Source organism: Mytilus edulis, chromosome 11, assembly GCF_963676685.1.
Source record: "Mytilus edulis chromosome 11, xbMytEdul2.2, whole genome shotgun sequence".
Lineage (NCBI taxonomy): Eukaryota > Metazoa > Mollusca > Bivalvia > Mytilida > Mytilidae > Mytilus > Mytilus edulis.
Window position 1 is genome coordinate 56,795,488 of NC_092354.1, and position 20,630 is coordinate 56,816,117.

At 31.8% G+C, this 20,630-nt stretch overlaps 1 protein-coding gene across 1 annotated transcript in view; it reads right to left on the reverse strand.

Moving 5' to 3' along the window:
• LOC139495868 (corticotropin-releasing factor-binding protein-like) overlaps window positions 1–20,630 on the reverse strand; it is a 33,536-nt gene that overhangs the window by 12,134 nt on the left and 772 nt on the right. Inside the window, exon 2 of the mRNA XM_071284274.1 lies at window positions 1,978–2,035. Coding sequence (XP_071140375.1) covers window positions 1,978–2,035 — 58 coding nt within the window. The remainder of the gene's footprint in view (window positions 1–1,977; window positions 2,036–20,630) is intronic.

A 20,630-nucleotide genomic window follows, 5' to 3' on the forward strand; every position in this document is an offset into this window, starting at 1 on the left:
CAATGGATTGTAATTTTGAATAAAAAGGGACTAAATTTACTCAAATAGATCATTTAATATATTTATTCGAATCTTTTCTAAAAGTCTGAATCTACTATGAATTCTACGTACTTTTCTTATATATTTAAAGCAATTCATTATCTGCTCAGATTTGATATGCTGTTTGTATTTTGGTCGAGCCTGTGATTTATGTCCCAAAAGCGAGACAAAACGGCGTCAATATTTAGGTTCCGAATGTGGATAAAGTCTTTTGAATGACTCTCCGTGAAATTTTACGAAAGTTGGACAGAAACTGTTTATGATGAAAAGAGTATTCAGAGCATTATAATAATGCAAATATATCTTTAATTTTCCCGCGTTTTAAGGACAAAATGTATTTCTTTCTAAGTGGTCGCAGTTTGGGCTTACATTTTGTTATTTCTCAATTACATTAACTACTTGTGGAACCCTTCATCGAATTTATGAAAATGCCGAAGAAACTTTTTCTATCATTTTAGATTCAAAAGTATGTTGCTATCAGTAGATTTTTTACTGACAGGAATCATTATGGTATCTCATTCTCGATAGCTATCAGGGGCTTCGTCCCTTTCGAACCCACTAGTCTACCAGCAGGTGCTTTAACATTGAGCGGTTGGCACCCCTCATATTCCTCGCCAAGGGGCGTACACGTAAAAATGACCCAGCTACGCCACTGATCCTGCATGAAAGTTAACACCATCATACGATTTTAGAATTTTTACCTTCTTTTTTCCTATATTGATTCTTTTTTAATAAGACTGATAACTGTCTTTGACACAAAACTTCAACCGTAGTTTATCAATAATGTAGTTTTAAACTCACTCGTTCAATGTCACTCTTTGTGCATGTTTTACCCGTGGGTATCGAAATTTCAGTAGTCAGCACTTTTGTGCTGGCATGATATGTCATTTCAATTGTCATTAATAATTCTATAATATTTCACTTCGAAAAACGATAAAAATTACTCGAAACACAGCGGTTTTACAACCGCAAGAGACGGGACTTGTCACACGTTTCTTCCATTTTTATAGTCAGAGATTTGCAATTTTGTTGTTGGTTTAGCCTTCTCATTGCTTTGATTCGAGCGCCATTAACGAGTCAAATTGTGTATGTATGTTCCTGTTCTAAGTCAAGAGCCTGTAATTCAGTGGTTGTCGTTTGTTGATGTTTTATATATTTGTTTTTCTATCAGTTTTTGTGCATAAATTAGGCCGCAAGTTTTCTCGTTAAAATTACATTTGTCATTTCGGGGACTTTTAAAGCTGACTATGCAATGTGAGCTTTGCTCAATGTTGAAGGCCGTACGGTCAACTATAATTGTTAATTTCTGTGTCAATTGGTCTCTTGTGAAGAGTTGTCTCATTGGCAATCATACCACGTCTTTTTTATGCCTAATGTAGACGAAACATTTGTCTATCGTCTATATTATTCGGTGATGTAGTACAGTAGAGAATTGCGACCGCTGTCAAATGTGGAGTTGGATAGTCCCCATCAACAATATATTATTGCTAAGTATTGTTGTTTACGTTGTATCTGCTGTCCTAGCGTATTTGTTTATATTTGTATGTTTTCCATTTTCCTTTTATATCATACGTTTTGTTTGCAATTGTATTTTTGTCATTTTACGAATGTTGGAATTGGACAACCAGTATCCGAATGCATAGAAACAGATGCATAATAGTATAATACGGACATAAGATGATGTATAGTAAAATTGTCATATTCAACTTTGAGCCGAATGTTCTGCTTTTGCAAGAATGAAAACCTAACAAGTCGATATTTCTTTTGATTTGTTTACTTATCATTTTCCTTTTGAATGTCAGTAACTTAAGTCGGCTAACTTACAACAAATGTACATTACCCCTGGAGTCTGAATATATTGTCTAAATAGAAGACGTGCAGTATGCATTGTCATTTTTGCAGTTTGTTTTATGATTTAAATAATTAGTTTCTATTTACCTATGTCTCCATTTGTACTTCTTGTTTTTCTTTTCAGAAAGTCATATTTCTTTGTATTCTACAAAAGAAGACAAAACATTTTTATAACACAAAACTGGTGTACACATGTAATATGATATAATAAATCATGCTTGTCTTAGCATGATATTGAGCAGGTTATTATGGATACCAGTATGAGTACACAAAAAAATCAAACACAGAAACTATTTATTGATGACAAATACCTCAAAAAAGCAGATATGCGGTATGTCAAACGTTGCCAATATAAAAGCTCCAAATGTAGACTTTATAAGATATGTCATCAATATCCCAGATTGAACTAACAGCTGGTTAATCCTTTAGATAGGTATAACAAGAACTGGAGGAAATGAAAAATGCCTCTGTACCAGTGGATTAGCAAGAGATTCATAGAAGAATTACAAGAAAGAAAACAGGAAAAACTCTTACCTTTGAAATACCGGTATAAAGGTGTAAGCACAAATGAATATAAAGCCGTATCTAAGGAAGACATGTATTTTATTCAATCAAACTAAAAGAACGTCAATGCTGTTTTTAAAAGTAAAATGACAAACATACCCAACTTCAAAGAAAGTAAAAATGGTAAAAATCGAAAGCTCAAACACATCAAACGAATGGATTACAACTGTCATAACCTGATTTGTTGTAGGCATTTATTTATATAGAAAATGGTAGATTATATAAACCTGATCTGTAGCTAGCTAAACCTCCCACTGACAGTCGCGTAAAATTCCATTGAAATATAAACAATGTGTCAACAAAACAAACATAAACGAAGGACAAAAAATTACGGTACTGCAGTCACTATTAGGTTATATTTCACTCGTACACTCAAGTATGCGTAGCTGTTCTGAACTCATGAATACGTACGCCTGGGATGATACAATAACTTCCAACATTTTAGGTAAAATCGTAAATAAAAAATTACGTTAATAGTCAAGTAGTAAGTACTTTTAATAATACGCAAGATGTTCAATTGCTAATATGCATGTCAAAACATCTGTTCTTTAATGAATTGAAATTACAAGGTATTATATTGTATTGATTTCTCTTTATATAATTTCAATGAATAAAATTTACGTAACTACACACAACAGCAGTTCTTGAGTTTCGGTTTCAATTAAAAGCCATTACCACATGACATGTTTGAAACAAATGCGTCCTTCAGCTATGTTGTGTTTGGCATTTTACATGTTGAATAACACCAATATATGGTTCCGTCACTCCTGAAAGTCCGTGTTAAGAAACTTGATATGAACTTTTAATTATTTACTTCCTACATGAAGTTTGTATAATTTTATAGAATTAATCAAAGTCTGATCTGGTAATGTCAATTTACATGTGATGTCATGTGGTGTTATTCGACAGTGAGAACAAAGAATTTCAATTATTTGTTAAATCAAAAACTGCAAGTTTCAATTTCGACAAGTACACGTGTATATATATATATATATATATATATATACAAGACACGTTATCCCAATGTTTCAAAACTGAATAAAATTTTCACAAGTTGTAAAAAATAAATAAACAATGTTTTTCTAAGTTCAGCTATTCATAACTCATGAATAAACAATGATATATATAAATCAGATATTATTTGAAAATTTATTTTATTAAAACAAAATACAAAACAGACTAAAACTCATCTTTTAATTCGTATTTGAATGTTCCAAAAAACAACCATGTATACATATAAAACAAGAATGTGTCCAAAGTACACGGATGCCCCACTGGCACTATCATTTTCCATGTTCAATAGACCGTGAAATTGGGTAAAAAAATCTAATTTGGCATTTAAATTAGAAAGATCATACCATAGGGAACATGTGTACTAAGTTTCAAGTTGATGGGAATTAAACTTCATCAAAAACTACCTTGACCAAAAACTTTAACCTGAAACTCCAAATTTCATTTTCTATGTTCAGTGGACCGTGAAATCGTGATCAAAAGACTAATTTGGCTTTACAATTAGAAAGATCATATCATAAGCAACAAGTGTACTAAGTATCAAGTGGATTGGACTTCAGCTTCATCAAAAACTACCTTGACCAAAAATTTTAACCTGAAGCGGGACAGACGGACGAACAGAAGGACGCACAGACGAACTGACGGACGCATGGACGCACGAACAGACGGACGCACAGACCAGAAAACATAATGCCCCTCTACTACCGTAAGTGGGGTATAAAAAGAAGATGTGGTATGATTGCCAATGAGACATCCTTCCACAGGAGACCAAAAATGACACAAACATTAAAAACTATAGGTCACCGTACGGCCTTCAACAATGAGCAAAGCACGTACCGCACTTTCATTAGGTCAATTTATATCCGACCCAGCTCAATTGTAATTGAAATTTGAAATATATATGCCTTAAAATAATGTAGGCCGTTGTCTCCCACGTGAGCAATACGGACGTATGTTTCTGTAGTTTCTTTTGGTTTAAATCAAATCGCTTTGCATGGGAACCAGCTTGACTTCTAATTTGTAAATATTGTCAGGTTTACACAACACAAAAGTTAATTGTTTTACAAGATTTCCCTTTGGTCAGATAAATTTTCTGTAGTTGACTTTTACTTATTTATTAAATTTGCCCAACTATAATCTATCATATTTTCTGGTAATTATCCATTTAGATCATGCGTGATTTCATTTATCAAAGGAAGCCATTAATAATTGTATAACTGTCAGTTCCGGTCATTCGGAATATTGAATCAATGTAGTTATAATAATGTGTCAAGTTCAATTGTTAGATCGTGTGAAGTCATGTCAGTAACTTATGATTCCGCAATAAATGGCTAATACCATGAGACATAGAAACAGGAAGAAATTTAAACAATTAGATAAATATTTACTTCTGCTGAAAGATCTGATATCGGAAACATTATATTAATGTTGTATATTAATACTTCAATTTTTTTTTATATTGATATTTACTTTAAGAGAATTAAGGACCATGTTTCAAGAGTACGAAGTAGTCACTGGATGAAACCACAATGCGGACCAATTAGCAAAAAGAAATTCACATATTTTGTTCCGGTAATAATAACATTCACACATGGTTTTCCGGTAATTCTGATTTAGAAAAAAATATATATTCTGGCATAATAAGTCCAAGTACATAAAAGTCACATGGACTATAAAAAATCCCACGTACATAAAAGATGGAGAAGATGGGTTAAAGGGAAAACATGAGAGCCGACCATTTTTTTTTTCTTCAGGAAGATTTTACTCTTGCAAAAAAAATAAAACAGAATGACTCGTTAAGGAACCAAATTAATATAATATGAAGGTCTTATGAAATAGTTTCTTCGGCTGGTTTTACTTCTAGGAACGGAGAGGAGTTTAAAAACGGGAGACAAATTGAAGAGTAAGAAGGGAGTTAACTTATCCGTCTAAAAAAATAAAGATAATACGATATAAAAGTGGTGTATTTCTTCTTGTACATGTATCAGTGCTTTCTTACACGCAATTGAAATTCATATATACTCAAATATTATTAGAGGTGTTCCTGTGTATAGGAAGCTTATACAAAGAAGAAGAAGAAACGTTACAAAAAAATCCTTTATATGTACACTGGAGACCGAGTAATGGTATTTAGCACATTCTTAATGTATTCCTTTAGGTTATAAATCTGATATTACCACGAATCATTAAATGAAAACATTAGAAAGCGAATATATCCATGTAATGCACCAAATATTGGATTGTAAAAGCTTTGGTCAATTATTGTCTTTTTGATCGAATTACAAATACAAATGAACTACAGGCATTACAATGTACTTACTAGGAAAATTTCCAGACAATACGGTGATACTTATTATTAAAAAGATACAGTATTAACTGATATGTTTTATCAATATGTAACTGTATGCATGTTTTCTTAAAGACAAGAAGGTATATACATGCGACATTTATAGAAATGTTTTGGAGTTCGATTTGTTTTTTGGTTTCTGGGTTTTTTTTCCAGAACTGATGGACTTGAAATGAAGTTTCTAAGTCACATAGTACATGCGTTTATTTTTGATAATTTCGTTTATATTTCACGATGTACTTTTTTTTATTAGTAACTTCATCGAGATTTAATGCCTGTTCCTTCAATAAGACAAAAAACAACAATCAAACAAATATTTAGCATTAGCAATATCGTAATTAAACAAGAATGTGTCAAAAGTACACGGATGCCGATCCGCACTATCATTTTCTACATTCAGTGGACCGGTTAAAACTCTAATTTGGCATTAAAATTAGAAAGATCATATCAAGAGAACATGACGTGTACTAAGTTTCAAGTTGATTGGACTTCAACTTCATCAAACACTACCTCGACCAAAAACTTTAACCTGAAACGGGACAGACGGACGAACAGACCAGAAAACATGATGGCCAAAAATGGGACATCAAAATTGATTTATATAATAAGACGATGGTAAATAGACAAAGAAAAAATCCTGAAGCTATCATCGGGAAAATCAAACATAATAATTCCAAGTTTGTAATATTGCATATTGAAAAAATATTGCATAGATTTACCATTTATTATAATTGCGATTGTTCACGAATGGACAACAATGCGAGTTCTTATTATTGTGAAACGCACCCATTCGCAATATTTGATCAATAAAAACCTCTCAATTATCTAGAATTTACAGAAGTGAGTTTCACAAATGCTTTTGAGGACTCTTGTAAATACATATTTTATATCTTAAAAGCAAAGATTGAGTTCATGGAAATTGTTGACACAAACGTAAATGTTTAGTTCCTTATTAACCCTAGCTTGACTAAAGTTAAATTATGCTATCTAATTTTTATTTTGTTCATGTTCTGTTCTTCATGGTATTATGTACTAGATTGTAGCTTGTCTTACGGTATCGCCTTCGTTGATAATGGACTGTTGATTGTCAACTTGTTCGTCTTTTGAATTTTGGTCTATTGAGAATAGTTTACATTGTAGCAGTCATATCACGTCTTGTTATTTTATTTATGATAATGAAACATAACAATGCGTTTAAAGATACCATAGAAAACTCATTTACTGTTGGTCTCTTTGTTATTCTTCCTTATGGCAGATTGATCGAACTTCTATTTATTCAATTGATTGAAACATATTCATTCGGGACGAGTGATGTCTACATGTACCTGTATAGAATACTTAAGGTGGTACCTAACACTACAGGGAGATAACTCTGTAAAATCACCTAAACGTTTGAACTACGTTGTGTTGTTAAAGGGATATTAAGCTTCTCAATGATCAAAATGAGTGTTTGTCAAACTGCTATATAACCAGTGTAATTTTTCTGATAAAACGGTTGGTTCAAAATTTTTAAAATTTTTATATTTTTGTCAAAGGGTCAAAGTAAATACTTTGTCAAAATTTAAAAAAAAAATTAAACGAGCCAAATTAATTTTAGTTAAAGTGTTGGGTACCACCTTAAACCGTTTGATTCACACCCTTTCCTTTGCCAGAAATGTTCAATCTGCTTATATCAATTATTTTAATCTCTGATGGAGAGTTGTCACAGTTGGCATCCATACCACATCTACTCATTTCATGCCACGTTTACACGTACATTTGATTCGAATTGAATTCAATTCGAATGCGAATCGAATTCGCTAATCGCGATTACAAAATCTTTTTTTTTTTGTTTCGAATTGTTTCGAATTGGCTAAATCGCATTATCCAATTCGCATTAGAAATGTGTTTTTGTTAATACCTTTTATAAACCTGTGTCCTTTTGTCAATGCAAGGCGAAACCCCAAGTGTTGTACCGCACTTGATATAAGAATGTTCGAAAAATATTAAAGAAAACATTTATTAAATAAAATGCAAAAATTCTGCTACAATGTATCAGTCAAAAGACTGCAGCAAAATAAAAATAATTTGAAGACAGAAATGAGTCTGAATAAACAAATCCGGCTACGTTTGTATAGCCATGCCATTTATATATAGCAAAAAGTTTTAACTTTAATACTAGTTTGAACATACTTTTATACAAAATATTTAAAAAAAACCAAAACAAACGTTTCTTAACGTACATGTTAAAAAATTTGATGTTCACTCAAGCAAGGCCGGGCTAGTAATGACAATATCATTTAACACAATAATTTTTCCCGCCCAAAAAGTTCATACGCCTTCGAAATACTACGTGAGAAGACAATTACGTTACACTACGTGCCACGGAAATTAGGAATTATATTACGGTGATTTGTTATAAGAAATATAAGGTCATTATGTAGTTCAGCAGTAATTAATATCTCACTTCCCTTTGTATTATAGGATGGTCATTTTAATGGTCAAGGATCATTATTAATCCTCTGTTGTACTTTTACCGTTAAATCTCGCACTTGAACCATTCAGTGTTGTTTGATATCAATACTGGTGACGTGAATTTTGCATTATTGTAAACGTAAATTAAACTATGAAGATATTATCAATGTTTAAGGTCAATGGGTTAATAGTTAAAAAAATCACTGTACTTTCCATTAGGGTAATAATGTCGAGAAGTTAGCAAATAAAAGTCACCGTACGGCCTAGAACAATTAATAAAACCACTACCACCATGGGAGCTTAAGATGCCTATAGACATGATAATAGTTTATTTTTTTTATTATTCCAGCTGCTTAAATTCTGTTTAAAAACATGCATGGAATATTTGTCACTGGACGTTAAGCAACCAACAATAAATCAATCTTTATGTTTTCATCTACCAAGTCACAACAGTGTCGTAATATGTCAAATTTAATTCAATAGGTCATGTGTTCCTGGCATGGTTTTAATATTCACAGATTGTCATTCTATTGGAAATATTAGCTCATTTCAATGGTATCTTAATAGTTATTTTGTCTTATCTTGTTCAACGTATTTTATCATTAGGATCATCATGACATTTCTTAATGGACAAAATATAGGATTAAACAATTGTTTCTAAATGTTAAGTGGGCCAATTAACCTACATACTGAACAGAAATCCGAAAGTTTTATTCAATTTTGCGATGCGCCCAGTTTGCACATTATTATCATGTAGGAAATTGTGTTCAAGCCGTATACAAATATCTATCATTCCAAACATTTCTTACTTATTCATTTCAATTTCAACTTTTTTTCGAACGGAAGGTGCTTTTTTTGTATACCGCAGTGAGATCGACGTAGTGTAACTATGTTATAATATACAAGTATTTGTAGATATGCAAAGCACAAAAGAATTATAAATGCTTATCTCAGAATTTCAAAAATAATAAACTTTTAAAAGTTAAAGTTGACGCCGGTAATTCTTCTGTCTGCAATGGTTGTTTGGTTTATTTAATTGTTCATAATGTTACATTGTAGCATTAGTTTACTCAGGTAAGCTTCCAATTATGTGCCGCTGTACGAAGACAGAACTGTGTTCGTATAATTTGAGATAGCACAAACACAAGGTTCAGCATCCATAAACACACGAAAATGAACTGATTTCAATGTACATTGTACATGCACATGTACATTGTTTATCTTCATGATATATGTGAATTTAAAAACTAAAAGACCATCAACACTTAATAAACGGTTCGCCTTTTCAAAAATTGCAATTCAAATATAGGTTTCAATGACATATTCTAATCATGTGTACAAAAAATGCATTCGATGTAAATTGTGAAGTTCAAGACAACTGAAAAATGTTCGCCAGGCAAACAATTATTGTTGTTTTATACTTGATAGAGAAAATTAAAAAAAACAGCCGCCACAGTGTAAAGTGGTCTTGGGAAACTACAAATCAATGAAGACAAGTGTTATACTATCTCCAAATTTAAGTACGGAATACTCCAATGTATTTGATATAAACTGATCTTCTTTGGAAAAAGACCAGATTGGTAATAAGCATGTTGGATATAGATACAGTTAAATGCAAAAATTCTTGTCTGACGTAAACAACCCTAAAATTAAACGATTAATTTGTAGAAAAATATATTACCATTAGCATCCGTTATCAGATTAACATATAACGATTTGGTACTCTTAATCATTTTAGAGGGCCCTCATGGGGGTTTTTGATTATGTGATTACTTGGCCGTTTTTTAATGATTATTTGATTATTAAGCCAAATATTTCATGATTATTTGATTACCTAGGACTGTATTTTTAGTTTATGATTATTTGATTACTAAAGATAAGCAAATATTTAATGATTATGTGATTATATTGGCAAAAAAATGGTGATTATGTGATTACTAGGACCCCCCTCCATGAGGGGCCTCATTTTATCTCAAGATAAAAATCTATTTAACTTTTAATGTCTGCAATTGATTACAAGTTGTTTGGCGGGAAACAAATCTCAAAAGAACATCTGTCTTTAAATACAATTCTAGGCAATCAAAATTAGATAAGTTTTACCTCAAGCATTGTCAAGGATGTTCGCTACTTTGTTTCAAAATAACAAGCGTTTTAAAAGACTGTTTTAAATTGATAGTATTTGAATAAAGAAATGTAATAGCAGAAAATAATGACAAGTCATTTTGCTAGGTTTCCAAATATAAGCGATTGAAAAGTTGACATAAAATAATTCTCTCTAGGTATTTCATGCATTTAACATCCTATTTGGCACATTTTTTTTCTTTAAAATACGATGAAAAAATAACAAGGTTTTTAAAAGATTTTCATAGATGATATTTCAAACTATACATAATCAAATTATGGAAGAAAAAAACAGGGGTTAGTAAGCAAAAATTTCAATGGCACTACATAAATAAAACCAGAGGATTTCAAATATCGGGGGGGGGGGGGGGGGGGGGGAAGTTCAGAAACACGAGGAGCGAATTTCCTGAAGAACGAATGCTGCAACTAACAATGAACAATGCTGGCCATTAACTCAATAATTAAAATATCAAAATAAAAATAAAACAAGAATGTGTCAACAGTACACGGATGCCCCACTCGCACTATCATTTTCTATGTTTAGTGGACCGTGAAATTGGAATAAATTCTCTAATTTGGCATTAAAATTAGAATGATCTTATCAAAGGGAACATGTATACTAAGTTTCAAAGTGATTGGACTTCTACTTTATCAAAAACTACCTTGACCAAAAACTTTAACCTGAAGTGGGACAGACGGACGAACGAACGGACGAACAGACGGACGGACGAACGGACGCACAGACCAGAACACATAATGCCCCTCTACTATCGTAGGTGGGGCATAAAAATAGTTCATCAACTAGTCCCAAAGATTCCTCATCCGAAAATATATTGACGACTGACGCCATTTTGGTGATTCCTTTATACTTATTATTAGACAAACAAAACAAAAATGCGAAAGACAAACGAATACAACTATCAAATGAAACCAATGACGACAAGTTCCTAATCGTATAAAATAAGTTAATAAAAACATTCAGATGAAGCAGTTTTATCTTTCGTTATCATTGTAAATAATTATTGGTCGTAAATCCGTTGGTATACGTCCTGTTATGATTATAGTCATGACCCTGGGTACCTATAAACGGTGGATATAGTCGGTTCTGATTACGTCAATCTGGGTTTTCAATGCAAAATAATATCTTTTATATGCTGTCAATTGTCTGTCTAAAGTAGATTTATATTGATATTTGTACGGGATTGACAAATGTTTGGGTCATTTTGTCCCTATTCATGATTTTCAATAGATTCTAATTCCATCCTGTAAATTACCGTAATATCACAAATATTCAATTGAGAAAGACTAGAAATGATAAAGATTGATCATGCTTAAGTAACATATATCGTTTTACATTAACATTTGCGAACTTAAGAGCAATTCAGTGATTTGGAGATATTGAAGGGATTAGAGAACAAGCATGTTTACCGGAAGTGAAGATAAATAAACTATACTGTAATGAGTATATTGTGATTTGAATAAATGGTATGTCTTTCCTTTTATTTTTAAAATGGCTATGGATAATATAAAAAGTAAAAGAAGAAATAACAAAAATACCTAGCTCCAAAGAAAATTCAAAGTCCCTAATCAAATGGCAAAAAAAGCTCAAACAAAACAACTAATGAATAACAACTGTTATATTCCTGACTCGGTACATTTTCTTATGTAGAAAATGGTGGATTATCCCTGGTTTTATAGCTAACTAAACATCTCACTTGTACGACAGTCGAAGTGAATTTTAAAGTTGAAATTCACAAGAAAATAGAAAAATACAACTGTATTTAAATTTTGAATGATTGGTGGGTACATGTAGCACGCCTCTATTTGAAAATACCATACTTGTCCAGTATTTACATAACAAACAAAACGGATATGCGGACAATCATATACTAGTAAAACGTACAGAATCGAAATTAAAATTTTTGTGACTTGGATATCAACAGAAAATAAAATCTATGGAATCAAATTTAACTTAATAATTATTTTGGCTTGACCAATTTAGTGTTTGATTATCAATTATAACTTTATAATTATCAGCAGAAATGAACAATGTGTAATAACTTAGATTATCATATACTTAGACTAAATAACATATGATTTTTACCGTATGATAATAGCATTAAATTAAAGTATTTTCCATATTTTTCGAATTGGTGCGTAGCGGGCTGATATTTATAGATTATTACATGGCATTTTCCATATGGCCCTGGTATCAGCCCTAGACTCCCATATCAAGCCAGAGGGCTTTAGCCCGAGGGCTTGATATGGGTCGTGGGCTGATACCATGGACCATATGGAAAATGACATGTTATAATCTATTTATCACATATTTTCAAGCAAGAGAAAATAAATAGCTTAAACCAAATAATGTTTGATATTTCATCAAAAATCAAAAAGATATTTAACCCAAAAAAATTTAAAATATGTATCACTGTGAGTTAAAAAAAAAAGTTCGTATCACCAGAGACATATATGTATATATGTCTCTGGTATCACAGTAGGTAAACAAAGTTTTGTGAAAATTTTCAGAAATGATTTACAATAAACATATTAATTCTAGGAATTGCAAATATTAAACGACTTTAAAGTGTTACATTTCAAATGTTAAAAAATGCTTAGGAAGAATCCTATATCGCTACTCATTCCAGTGTGGCGTCATATATGTTTTTTTAAATTCTTTATGACGGCAAATTTTTTGTGATTTCAGTTCACTGTTGATTTCTCCTTTTTTCTACTACAACAGATTCGTAACTTTCTAAATTTCTTTTCATTGTGTTCAACTTGTTTACAGATAGTCTTTGATTGACAGGTTACCGGAAGTTAAACTCGGGGGCTTGATATGGATTTCGAGGGCTGATATCGATATCGGCCCCGAGGGCTGATAACCAGCCTTGACTTCCGGCTATTATTGGCCATGCAAAAACGTACATATCAGTACAAAATATGTGATAAGAAAAGTTTATCACATGCTTCGATTGTTATCACATGCCTTTCCGTAACGTTATCACATGGCATTCCGGTGATACTCGGCAAATTCCGGAAAATACACTTCAATGCTACGTTTTCAGTGAAAAACATTACAAAGTAGTGTACAAAACAATTATTTGAATACTAGAAAGTATATTGTGTAAAATAATTAAATTAAATTAAAAAAAAATATATATATTACATAAATGCATTTTTTAAGTTTTTCTGAAACATTATTTAGAAAGTTACTTTAAAAAAGTTGACTTTTCCAAACAATGTTCACTATGTATATTGTTGAATTATTTTTTGTCGATTCGTTCATATTAAAATGTGGTTTTTTTTCTCTGTTAAGGCATATATGATAGAAAGATTTCATATTGAATGTATCAAATTTTGGGTCCGACGTCTGTCAACTTTTTACTCTTTCAACTTCTTTTCGGGAACCACGTAAAAGGATCAATATATGAATCTGTTATTTTTCTCTACTGTTGAAGCATATGATAAAAAGATTATAACATGTCATTTTTCATATCGCATGTATTATCAGCCCTCGGTCAATATCAGCCCTCGAGCCATGCGGCTCTTGGGCTGATATTGAACCTAGGGCTGATAATACATGCGATATGAAAAATGCCATGTAATAATCTGATATTATCCTAAGGAGCAGATTGATTATTTCATTGCAATAGATTTATTTGCAGATCGTTTGTTGCTGATCATTCTTGCTTTTAAAGTTTAAGTGTATTTCTTATACTTTTCTAGATGTTAGGTAAAAAGACTACAATTAGAAGAAAAAAAAAATCATTCAGTTAGTTCCTTTCTGTGTCAGGTTTGCTTTGCTGTAAGTATATTAGTTTTTGAACCTTAGGACCAGGTGAGCCGGAAAACAATTCAAAGATAAGATGTTATTTTCATTAAAAAAAATTATCATCCAAACACAAATGTGATACTGCTAATTCAAGTTCGTCATTGATAATAATTATTTTCCATGAACGAAACGAAACGTAAGAAACCCAATTATTGTAGGCCAAAATGGTCCAAGCAAGAAGAAAGAACTTCATTTTATGTAATAATATCAATTATGCAAGTTCATTTGTTACTGAAAGAATCGTGTTGAAGAAGAAGAAAACTGATTAGCTAAATTTAACGACAAATTAATGTATTGATGAATATTGACATGACGACAGCATCAAATAACGTATCATTTCCACAATCCCGTTGATTCTATTTATTTTCCTATTTCCTATGATTACCCTACAAAAATATCTTGTTAAATGTGTAATTCAGAAGAATGTCGACATTTTTTTTCGTGATTTTACTGAGGAAATGACTGTGTTCACTTCTACAGATAAGTAAGACGAGTATGGCAATATTCACGGAACTCTAAACAGCACAATGACAAGTTTATAAGCTTAGTTAACCCGTATTACAAAAGGACAAAACAATCATTCCGCATAATATAGTTCAATCTTTATTGTTGCATAATCATGTTTTGTCGATTTCATAGTTTAATATCACTTCCACAGAATAAGTTAGTCAAGCGTGGCAGATTGAATATGCGCAGAATTTCAAACTTCACAAGTTTATAAGCTTAGTTAACCCGTATTACAAAAGAACAAAACAATCATTCCGCATAATATAGTTCAATCTTTTATTATTGCATGATCCGTGTTCTGTTGATTTCACAGTTTTTACAATCATGACAATTCATACCGTATTTAACTTTCAGGAAATATCGTATAAAATTTATACACCCTTATTAAATGAAATATTTCAGTACAGCTACATGTAACAAATGGAACGCTTTATCATTCATGTTGCATACACATTTTTTGATTTGTTTCTTTTTAATTTATTTTAACACACTATGATGGTTTACTTTTACAAATTGACTTGGCTATGATGCAGAGTTTTTTCATTGGCACTCATATCACACCTTCATATATCTATATATAATTTAATTTTGGATGTAACGCGTCTTCTGATTGGCTGACGTTATTTTGTTATCAGCCCCATAGACACCTAAAAGATCATTAATTTTAGTGGGGGAGAACAATTATAGAGCAAGATAATGACACACGAACAATACATGTCGGCTGTTTATGTTTACATCGATGACCTACATTAACACTATTTTTACGGATTTCTAAGACCAGCATTCAGATATTCTGACACCTTTGAAGTAATCACTCAGTCTTTTTCTGCACTTACTAATATATTGATGGTTTAAATGATAATTGGGCGGTAATTAAGGTATTATATCCGTCTTTTACGTTGGTTGCCTAGACACCTCCTAACTTAATTATGACTATAATTTACCACATTTTTAGTTTTTAACAGATTTACGATTTTAATATATATATCGTCTTTGAAGTTCACGTTGTTAAAAATGTATATGTGATATTTACATGGACATGTTTTAACGGAATTTGTTTGATTTAAGAGTGATGGCGCTTTTTAATCAGTAACGCATTTGCTATATTCGGTTCTACTTATAGGTTGTAAGTATCCATATTTTACAGAATTAAAAAAGAAGCTTAAAGTTCGTTTGACATCTTTATATTTACTGGAAAATAATCATTTTTCAAATCAACATTTTTGTTCAACGCGAAATGTATTTTTCTAACCCGAGTCCCAGAGTAGACAATTTGATTTTGTCTGACTATTAGAAAGAGAGGGAGAAAAAGAGGAAGACAGATAAAGGGGAGATCCTTGCCACATTTGTTTGCAGATATAATCATAAAACAATTACAATAACAGCATTGGTTTGCGTGAAGATATAAATACGGTTTACAGAGATAATTCTATGACATCCTTGGTGAATAAGGCATTTATTTTTTCCGGAACATAATATCTTGCTGCGTAAATGTAGCATATACGTTGACTGATGTCCAAGACAATTGTCGTTGTCATTTGTCATGTCTGGCCATCAATACACAGATAATTGTTTGATTGATTGTTGGCTTAAGGAAGCTGGCTTGTCATGTTTTGGATTTTTTGTCAGATTTTCGGAATCCTCTGGTTTTATCCATTTGAATGCCTTGAAAAAAATTGCCCGGTGACCCCCATTTTTCTTTTTGAAAATCTTTTACATGTATAATGATAAGCCATCTGTAAAAGTCTTATAAAATTTTAATTACTTTTTAACAGTTTTTGAGAACTTCCACTTGTCAATGATAAAGCTATGAAAAGTCAAAAGAGAACATTTTCCCACCAAACTTTCAATGGCTCATATCTCGAAAACAAGCACGGTGACCTATATATTTTTTTGCTCTTTGGATTCCTTTATCACTTCCCTATCAATATAAACTAGTGCTTTGAAAAGTTAATTACTTTGAAACTGAGAAGCGAACTCCCTTAACGTCCAGTAGCCAATATCCCATGTCAATTCAAAACGATAAAAATATCATACAAACTGAAAGGTACATTCTGCTCAAAGTAAGTCCAACGGGATGAACATATGAGAATATCTGTCGTTTTGATTCTCTGTCATGTATAGGAAGTGTGTCAGTTCTCTCAAATTAGGCATAATATTAAAAGTTGTTACTGGGCCGATTGGACCTTACTGCGTATTTGTGCACCTTACAGAGCAAAGTGGATGATCAAAGCGTAGGGTTTGTTTTCAAACGTTACTAAAATGTTTATGCGACCAGCAGATTTGTATACTCCGAGTCATCCGCTCTATTGTAACACACAAAAAGGACGTTGTCACACATCCGCATCGGAAAAGTATTCTTTTATACCACTGTCCAAGGTTAGGGAGAGGGTTGGGATCCCACTAACATTTTTAACCCCGCCACAATATTTATGTATTTGCCTGTCCCAAGTCAGGAGCCTGTAATTCAGTGGTTGTCGTTTGTTTATGTGTTACATATTTGTTTTTCGTTCATTTTTTTTTACATAAATAAGGCCGTTAGTTTTTTCGTTTGACTTGTTTTACATTGTCTTATCGGGGCCTTTTATAGCTGACTATGCGGTATGGGCTTTGCTCATTATTGAAGACCGTACGGTTACCTATAGTTGTTAATGTCTGTGTCATTTTGGTCTTTTGTGGATATTTGTCTCTTGGCAATCATACCATATCTTCTTTTTTATAGATTGTATTTAACCTTTCCCGTTTAAAAATGCGATTGAAGACAACACAATATGCTTTGTAAGAAACGATAGAAATATATCACCTTATGCTTTTCACATAAAGTGGCGGCTTAACCAGAATAGCAAAGTACATGTAGGATGAATTATGTTTAAGTAATAAAAGTTGCTTTATATTTTTATCTTTAATTATTAACGTTTTGAAATACATTTATGTTTGTGCAATTGAATAAACATGTTAAATCAGGATCAGTTTAATCTATCCTTTGAATTAAATTGAATACATACAGTAGAATCGGGGGTGCTTGATTAATCTTACTGATGTTGTTGTTTTTTTGTTAATTGTAGAAAACAGAAAACCGAGAAAAACAGACCACATGTTGACTTTGCTAATGAAAATGCTGATGAGATTTTATAAAGAATAAGCGATTTAGAGTTTAAAATAAGGATTAATAAAAGTTCATTTTAGTCAAATTTCTACTAAGCTAATTTGTTTCGCTTTAAAAGAGATACATGTAGTGACAACTTCCTGCATGATTAATTCTTTGTTTACTTTTAATTGTTTTTAACAGTAAGTCTTTTTCAAGGTTACAAATTCAAAACAAATAAGTCATAGTAAATTTAAATTCCGAAGTCAAGCCGCAGATATTTGAATGACCCTGTTTAAACACACCTAGCGTGTTTTCAGCTATTTGAAAAGAAATAAATTTTACACAAAGAGAGTTTTAGACGCCTCTATAGTGTTGATTTAAATCTTAATATAGCCAAGGCGAGGCAGAAAAAAAACCCATCCTGGCACCCTACTTAAAAAAAGTTCAACGCGACCTGAATAAACAAGATTAGTGTTGTTTAAAACCAACTTCATTTATTTGTAATACGTTTCAAAGTTCAATAATAACTTGTTAACATCAGTTTACAGGGATTTGATTTAAAGCATGACTTCATAAGGCGGATTTAAATTGAAATGAACATTTCATCCCGACAAAATTGTCAATGAAGCAACATCTCATGTTGATAATGCAAATTTTATTGTACAAAGCATGACCGTACTGTTATTTGTGAGCAAGACAATTCCCGCCAATTCGCTAGCAGGCGATTTGATTGAATAAGTGCGTTAAGTGCATACATTTTTATAATTTTTATAATAAGTAGCCGATTAAAGATTGCAATTAGGAACGGAATGATCAATACATTGCCACCGCCTGGTGCGTTGTTGTTAAGACCTTATTGCTGGTTTCAGTCTATTAACGGTATTTAATTGAGCTATTGTCTGATGCTTCATTATTCATTATTGTTCATATTCCATTTTAGGTCATGTACTAAGCCATGCCCTATAGGGTTACTGAAATGGGTACATTTATATCAATGAAATATGTATATGAAATATCTTAAATAATAAACATACTATCATTAGGCACAGAGCTGAACGGTAGGGCAGTCATATTGAATTGGAACAGATTGTTTGGATAGATGAAGAAATAGTATGAAAGTACGGATAATCCTATGCGCATGTTTCCATGTAAATGTTCTATTTCCCGTATTTTCAATCGATAATTAAAAATTGCTCCTTATTCAACATGGTTGTAATAACCGTGAAAGGGGCTATTGAAACTAAATTCTACAAAAATATCATTTTTTTTCAGAATTTCAGAGAATTTCTGAATCCATGTACATTTATTTAACATTAATAAAACGAGTTTACACGCATTCAAGGGGATGCCTTAATGTTGTCCCTGGACATTTTTCGTGGAGAAGTAATTTTGATAAAAAGGATTCAATATCATTAAATCTCTAGTTGTTTTTCCTTTAAATTATGAGTCGCAGCAACATTCCTTGTATAGGCTTGTATTTTATCGTTCATATACTTTTTCAAACACAACTTGCTTAAAAAAAGTGTATAATAATTGATTCATTGCTGTTTACTTAATGTCCAGTGGCAAGTATTCTACCATATTCCTTAGGACGAATTTGATACGTGAAGTCGAAAATGAAGAATACCTATCAAAATATAGCACGAAATATCGAGTTTAGAATGCAATACGGGTGGTCAATGTCAAGAAAAATTTGTAACTTTGTTTGGGGTAAATTTTGAACCTAACACGTATACGAGACTTTTGAAATCATCGGAAAACTTCGGAATAATATAAATTATTTTTGAGTAGATGGCTGTATATGCATATCTTGTATTATGTCTGGCAGACAGAGGTCAAATGTTTGAAATATTTGTGAAGAAGGAAATTTCACCTATTCGTCGTGTATCTATAGCAATGATCTGAAAAATCAGTCGTCTTTGGCTAAAATCTTCGCTGTTAACGTTTTCGCGGCTGTTTGCCACAAGTGTATTTGGAACATTATTCTCAAAGTTTTTCATCAAATATTCAATGAAAAAGACTCTATATTTTTATCTCGAAAGCACTGAATAACGTATCTGATGTAACTCGGAAAATGATTTAAATTTAGATAAGAAAACAAATTGATCTTGGTAATATTTTAAAAGAGACAAGGATATAAACTTTTGCAACAAAAAAAAAAATCAATGCACATAAATCAATCTACACGCTTCCATCCTCGCCATTCACTTTTCTATTTTTTCTAAAACTTTGTAGGTTTTGTTTCGTTCAAAATATCTTAACCAATGATCTGTTCGGACAGACCTGACTTCTTAACGTACACAGCAGATATTTCCGGCAATGCAACAACCCCTCTGAATTAGAAATCCGTCAATTAAATATTCGAAATTTTGACTCGCGTCGAAAGAAAATCTGATGTATTTGAATTATTGGGCATTAAATCTATCTAAATTATAGGTGTACGTTTACATTTATAAATTCTTAGGAACAAATATGTTTCCCTTGGTACACGTATTCTACGTTCTAATATCTCCAGCAAATAACATATTTCTTCTACAATATTGCTTCTGCAAAAACTATCCACTTATGAATAACATAGTTCATACCCCCCCCCCCCCCCCATTTTTCTTCTACTTCAAAAACTATTTAACTAATTAAGCACATCCACCATTATTACTAGAAAATTTTGACAAGTTTAATTTGACGATTATCTTTTTTCTTCAATAAGCATTTAACTTTTTTTAACTGTATCAGCAAAAAAAAAAAACAAAAAAAAAACTGTAAATTAAGCCTACAAACATGTAATTGTATACCGGAAATGATTCACACTTTTG